Consider the following 7,478-nt stretch of genomic DNA (forward strand, 5'->3'; position numbering starts at 1 on the left):
CCATTTTGTGTTCTGGTGGCCATTTTGTGCTGCTTGTGACTGTGGGGAATAATGTTCCAGAACCTTCTCTGAGGCCTCAGTTGAACAGAGGCTTCTCTTTCTTTCTGAGGCTCCAGAGTCAGAAGGAGGCCAGGTTCGTTGGGCCAAAAGGAAGGAAGTGTGTCTCTTTGTGTGTCTTTTCTTATTACACAGCTCTGCTCCTTCTGGGGAACATGGGTTTTAAAAGGGAACATGGGTTTTAAAAGGGAGAAGAAATGGGGAGGATAGTTTTAATACAAGCCTTATTCTTATTCTCCACAAACATTGGGCTTTGGCTTCTAAGAGGAGGCTTGTCCCCCAAACAAGGTCAAATGTAGCTCCTTTGGGAGGTTTTAAAAGTCTCTCCAGTTTCTTATTAAGAGATTTTCACTCAAGAAGGAAGTCATCTCAAATGACCAAATAAAAATAGAAACAAACAAGAACAACAAAAATAAGGATTACAGACTAAAACAAACCACTTATTTTTTAAAAGGAAAACCATTATTTGGAGGGTAAAAACAAGACTTGGGTGCTTCTATCCTTTTACAACCAATTTAGGCTGTATCTGCTCTACAGAAATAATCTGGTTCGAAACCACTTTAACTCTCCTGGCTCTGTCCTGTGGAATCCTGGGATTTATAGTTCGTTGTGGCACCAGAGCTCTCTGGCAGATAAGGCTAAGTGTCCCAAAGGTAAAATCCCAGGATTCCATAGCACTGAGCGGTTAAAGCGGTGTCAAAGTGTTTTATTTCTGCAGTGTGGATGCAGCCTTCTTGGGAAAGGGGCTGATGCTGGAAAGCACTGGGGACCTCTGGAGGTTTCAGCAGATTATTCATTTATTTAGTTATGATGCACTCATTTCACATCCAGCTACAGAGACATAACCAGGGCCCTCTCCAATTCCCCACCCCCTAATCCCCCATCACTCTACTAAGACATGGAGTATCTGTTGTGTAGGGGAGCTGCAGTGAGTGTATGCTAAGTCCAGGGGGCTTTGTTTGGTGCAGAGGGAGGAAGGGGATGCCCACCTCTGCATCGGCCCAAAGGAGGCATGTGTCACCTGCATATGTCACCAGCAGGATGCTATTCTCTGTGTCTTTGAGTGCTGCAGGGTTTCTTGCAAAGCCAATCCTAACCCTGGTCCCTTTTCTCAGGAACTTCATCTCTGCTTCTTTCTACACGGCTTTGGACCTCTCTTGCTGGAAGTGACCCAAGTGCAAGACCACCAGGACCCCTGCCCACCTGATGGCTGACAGAGAGGCCAAGCAGAGGGAGTTGGGCTCCCAGAGAAAGAGGCTGCAGAGGTAAAAGGTACAAGAATTCTTTGGTGAGTTGAAGTTCTTGACTATTAATTTCATCTGTGTCACTGCTAGGTCAGTTCATGAAAGCAAGCGGAGAACATATTCTCCCAATATGGCAGAGACAGTCCTGGTTAACCCCCTGTCACCCCACTTTTTCAGGGACTTTTAAAAATTTCCCGGTTGCTCTCTCCTCCTCCCACTTTCCCCCTTCTCAGCTCACTTCAATTCCTGAGTGCCATTCAGTTTGCACCCCATCAACTCAAAAGTGGGGAGAAGAGAGGAAAGACGGAGGCAGGATATTGCCCTTCCCAGGAGGCTGAAACAAAAGCAAACTTCTGTGCCCTTCCCTGTTTGTGTGACCTCCCTCATAAACAACTTTGGCCATCTTCACCACCTTCTGGATTGCTTCTCCACATGTGTCTTGCTTTTCCCATCTCTGCAATGTTGGAGGATATGGGGGAACATCTCTGGATCTAAATATGGAGTAGCCCCAGTGGCCCTCAATCCCAGTGTGCTCCCCAAAACTGTTATTAAAAATGACGTTTGCCTCTGAAATGTGGCAAGAAATTTCTAAATGCACTATAATTCTTTGGTGGCTAAAAGTTCTGTATATATTGGGATAGTGAGTATCCTAATACATCTTCAATATCCCAGCAATGGCCTAAATTATATTGTTTATGATATTAGAATCATAGAGTTGGAAGAGACCACAAGGGCCATCCAGTCCAACCCCCTGCCATGCAGGAACTCTCAATCAAAGCATACACATCAGATGGCCATCCAGCCTCTTCTTAAAGACCTCCAAGGAAGGAGACGCCACTGCATTCTGAGGAAGGAGTGTGTTCCACTGTCAAACAGCCCTTACTGTCAGGACGTTCCTCCTAATGTTCAGGTGGAATCTCTTTTCCTGGATCTTGCATCCATTGTTCCGGATCCTGTTTTCTGGAGCAGCAGAAAACAAGCTTGCTCCCTCCTCAATATGACATCCCTTCATATATTTAAACAGGGCTATCACATCACCTCTTAACCTTGTCTTCTCCAGGCTAAACATGTCCAGCTCCCTAAGTATATTATATTGAAAGGATTTGAGACAAACTAGATTTAAAGGCAGCAGGTTTTTGCTTGCTAACATAATTTAAAGTTTATTTCCTGCACTGAATTCTGAAGTGATGAAATAATATTTGGGATACACCATGCGATTTCCTTCCCTTTTCCTTAGTCACTCCCTGGATGAGGGCTATTTTCTGTTGCAGGTGACCTTTGCGGATGTGGCAGTATATTTCACCAAAGACGAATGGAATCTGTTGACGAAGAAGCAGAGGCTTATGTACAATTGTGTAATGATGGAGAATTATGAGAATGTGGCTTCTGTGGGTAAGGAACCTGAATCCATTGTCCTTTCTATGAGACTGAGGTCCCTTTTGTGCTAAATTATCATGGTGCTATGATTCCACTAGCATTATAGAATCATAGAGTTGGAATAAACAACAAGGGCCATCCAGTTGAACCCCCTTCTGCCATGCAGGAATACATTTCCAAACACCATCCAGCCTCTGTTTAAAGACCTCCAAGGAAGAGGACTCCACGAAACTAAGGGAGTTGCACTGTCAAAGAGGTCTTACTGTCGCTCCTCAAAGGGCTTGATGGTTTCAAGATCCTTCACCACTTTGGCTGCCTTCCTCTGGGCATGTTCCAACTTGACAACATCCTTTTTAAATTGTGGGGCCCTGAACTGGACACAGGATTATTCTGACTAAAGCAGAATAGAGTAGCACTATTACATCCCTTGATCTAGAAACTTTACTCGTATTGATGCAACCTAGAACGATATTGGCCTTTTTAGCTGTATACTGTATTGGTTGTGAGTCATCTCCTGGTGCCACACAGCATTAAGCATCCTCTACCGTTAGCTTGCATCATGCCATGTGCTCTGACTCAACACTCTATGGCAGTCTCACAGGAAATGATGCCACTTTTCAATCAAAGTATTTTTACATATATTTATTGGAATATTTTTCAACTGCCTGACTATCTGCTTCCACTGATTTCCTCATGGAAGTTCCCCTACAATCTCTTCTTTGCTAGCTCCTATGAGTAAGGATACAATCATTATATGGATTTGGGGGCATCCAGAACAGTGTCATGCTCAGGTCACTCACACCAACTTTATTAATTGAACCTGAAATAGGGAGGGGTGAACGTAGGGCTAAATCTTGGGGTAACACCTTCCTCTCTTAACACTGAGATTCAGTCTTGTCTGTCATTGTCCTCCTTTACAGAAGAATTTGTCAGCCACGAGAGAGTCCACACAGGAGAGAAGCCATACAAATGCCAGCATTGTGGGAAATGTTTTTCTTCCAAGTCATACCTATTGGCACATCAGAGAGTCCACACAGGAGAGAAGCCATACAAGTGCCAGCATTGTGGGAAATGTTTTTCTTGGAAGTCAATCCTAGTGAAACATCAGAGAGTCCACACAGGAGAGAAGCCATACAAATGCCAGCAATGTGGGAAATGTTTTTCTTGGAAGTCAATCCTAGTGAAACATCAGAGAGTCCACACAGGAGCAAAGCCATACAAATGCCAACATTGTGGGAAATGTTTTTCTTCAAAGTCATACCTAGTGATACATCAGAGATCTCACACAGGAGCAAAGCCCTACAAATGCCAGCATTGTGGGAAATGTTTTCCTCTAAAGTCAAGCCTAGTGACACATCAGAGAGTCCACACTGGAGAGAAGCCATACAAATGCCAGCATTGTGGGAAATGTTTTTCTTTGAAGTCAAACCTAGTGACACATCAGAGAGTCCACACAGGAGCAAAGCCATACAAATGCCAGCATTGTGAGAAATGTTTTTCTCTGAAATCACACCTAATGAGACACCAGAGAATCCACACAGGAGCAAAGCCATACAAATGCCAGCATTGTGGACAGTGTTTTGCTCAGAAGTCAAGCCTAGTGACACATCAGAGAGTCCACACTGGAGAGAAGCCATTCAAATGCCAGCATTGTGGGAAATGTTTTTCATCAAAGTCATACCTAGTGATACATCAGAGATCTCACACAGGAGCAAAGCCATACAAATGTCAGCATTGTGGGAAATGTTTTTCTTCAAAGTCAGACCTAGTGATACATCAGAGATCTCACACAGGAGCAAAGCCATACAAATGTCAGCATTGTGGGAAATGTTTTTCTTTGAAGTCATACCTAGTGATACATCAGAGAGGCCACACAGGAGAGAAGCCACACAAATGCCAGCATTGTGGGAAATGTTTTTCTGGGAAGTCAAACCTAGTGACACATTTGAGAATCCACACAGGAGAGAAGCCATTCAAATGCCAGCATTGTGGGAAATGTTTTTGTTGGAAGTCACACCTAGTGAAACATTTGAGAATCCACACAGGAGTGAAGCCATTCAGATGCCAGCATTGTGGGAACTGTTTCTCTCAGAAGTCAAACCTAGTGACACATCAGAGAGTCCACACTGGAGAGAAGCCATACAAATGCCAGCATTGTGGGAAATGTTTTTCATCAAAGTCATACCTAGTGATACATCAGAGAGGCCACACAGTAGAGAAGCCACACAAATCCCAGAAGTGAACTAACTTTATTTTTTCAAGAATTAATATAGAAAATATATTTTCAATCCAGCAGTGAAAAGGCCCTTATGCTTTTGTTTGTAAGGGTTGTCTATCCATATGTCTGTGGATAAGTCTGTTTATGTTTTAAAGTTATATTTTGTTAAGTTTAGGTTTTCATTGCTGTTAGTATAGATCATAGTTTATAAATTTGACTGGAGATTGTGGTATAGGTTAGCAAAATAGAGGGGTGGGATTTGTTACAGCTGGCTCGAATAGTTATGGGAATGTTAGTTTTTGCAATGCGTGTGATGTAGGCTGAAGAAAGTTGGGGGCCGATATTACCAGAAAGGGGGTTAGTTTCTGGGGGTGGCAAAGGGGGTCTTGTTACCTGTGGGGCATAGACTGTAGGAACTGGAGATGGGGGCTAGGTTGGGAAGAGGGTGGTGTTTTAGGTTTTAGGGTTTTCATGTATACTTTGGCTTGGAGTGGGTAGTTCTGGCTTAACCACTGAATTCCTTGTATGTGTTCTCAATAAAGTTCTTTGCTATTTCAACACACTGGACTCTTTGATGCAAAGAAGTTCTGCATTTGCACAACATTGACACTTTCTTCTCTCCTCAGTCCTCAGCTCCATTCCCAGCTATAAGAACAGCAGAGGCAAACACACACACACTCACACACACACACACACTCACACACACACACACACACACACACACACACTCTGAGAGAGAAAGAGCTATATGTACAAAGCAGAGTCTTCATAGCCTTTCCTGAGTCTAGCTCCGCAGCTTGGGCTCCATTCCGAAAGGAAGGGAGAAAGGGCGTATTCCTTCCCTTATTCCAGAGGCTATAGGTGAGGTGTCCACTAACTCCGTGAATAAGATCATACTGGATTAATTTAAATCTGTGCGTACTCAGGACGTGGACAATCTCCTTGGAAATGTGAAGAAGACAACTTGCCCTCTCAACCCTTGCCCTTCGTGTCTAGTCCTCCAAGGAGGAGATGCACTTAGGACTGACCTGAGATGTATCATAGATGCATCTCTTAGGGAGGGCTATTTTCCATCTTGCTTAAAAGAAGCGGTGGTTCAGCGTCTTCTGGAAAAGCCCTCCCTAGATCCCTTGGACATGAACAATTACAGCTCCATCTTCCATTTCTAAGCAAGGTGATTGAGAAGGAAGTTGCTCTTCAACTCCAAGCATTCTTGGAAGAATCAGATTATCTAGATCCATTTCAAACTGGCTTCAAGATGGGATGCGGAGTCGAGAATGCTATAGTCGCCTTAGTAGATGAACTTTGCTTGAACACCGACAGATGAAGTGTGACCCTGTTGAAGCTTTTGGATCTCTCTGGCTTTCAATACCATCGACCATGGTATCGTTCTGGAAAGCCTGAGGGAATTGGGGATCAGGGGCAATGCATTACAGTGGATTCAGTCCTATCTCTCAAGCAGATTCCAGACAGAGATGCTTGGGGACAGTTGTTCCTTTAAAAGGGAGTTTAAATTTGGCATTCCTCAGGGCATCATCCTGTCACTAATGCTGTTTAACATCTACATCAAACTGCTGGGAGAGATCATCTGGAGACATGGAGTGGAGTGCTATCAGTACGCTGATGACACCCAACTATATCTCTTCATGCGCCAGACCTCTGCATCAACTAAGGAAGGCATCTCCCCTCTGAATGAATGTCTTGGGGCAGTAATGTGCTGGATGAGGAGAAACAGATTAAAACTGAATCCAGATAAGACCGAGGTACTTGATGGAGATCCTAATCCAGGTATGGAGGTTGTCAACCGGTCCTGGATGGGGTCTCACTTCCCCTAAAGGACTGTGTTTGCAGTTTGGGGGTGCTCCTGAATCCGTTGCTCCACATGTCAAGTCAGATAGATTCAATGGCCAAGAGTACCTATTATCAGCTTTGGTTGATATGCCAACTGTGCCCCTTCCTAGACCCGAAAACTATCATGCATGCTCTGTTAACCTCACGTCTTGACTTCTGTAATGCGCTTTACCTAAGCTACCCTTGTACCAAGTCTGGAAAATTCAACTCATCCAAAATATGGCTGCCAGAGTGGTCACTGGAAGATCTAGAGGTGACCATATCACACCTATATTAAAATCTCTTAATTGGCTGCCTATTAATTCCAGGGCACAGTACAAGGTCTTGGTTATAACCTTACTTACGGGATCGCCTTCTCCCATACAATCTGCCCCACACATTGAGGTCCTCTGGTAAAATCCTTGCTACCATTGCCTTCTTCTGAGACTGAGAAAGTGTAACTTGCCCAAGGGCAGCCAGTGAGTTTCTATGGCCGAGTGGGGATTTAAACTTTGGTTTCTCAGAGTACTAGGCCAATACTCAAACCACTGTATAATACTTAGTCGTAGGGGCCTCTTTTATGTCCATATTTATTCAGAAGAGGCTTCCTTTGAGGCTGAGAGAGTGTGATATATGCAAGCTCACCCATGGATTTCCAAGGGTGAGTGAGGATTCGAATCCTGGTCTCCCGGTCCTAGTCCAGCCCTCAGTCCATGGCACCATGCTGTTTCTCTTTCAGACCTTTGTTGCTG

At 44.1% G+C, this 7,478-nt stretch overlaps 1 protein-coding gene across 1 annotated transcript in view; it reads left to right on the forward strand.

The window, feature by feature from the left end:
• LOC149290385 (uncharacterized) overlaps positions 1-4,999 on the forward strand; it is a 242,142-nt gene extending 237,143 nt beyond the window's left edge. Inside the window, exon 3 of the mRNA XM_089489265.1 lies at positions 3,599-4,999. Coding sequence (XP_089345391.1) covers positions 3,599-4,920 — 1,322 coding nt within the window. The 3' untranslated portion in view covers positions 4,921-4,999. The remainder of the gene's footprint in view (positions 1-3,598) is intronic.
• Positions 5,000-7,478: the final 2,479 nt, after the last annotated feature.

Source organism: Sceloporus occidentalis, unplaced genomic scaffold (genome assembly GCF_023333645.1).
Source record: "Sceloporus occidentalis isolate IW3139 unplaced genomic scaffold, rSceOcc1.0.p SCAF_39, whole genome shotgun sequence".
Classification (NCBI taxonomy): Eukaryota; Metazoa; Chordata; class Lepidosauria; order Squamata; family Phrynosomatidae; genus Sceloporus; species Sceloporus occidentalis.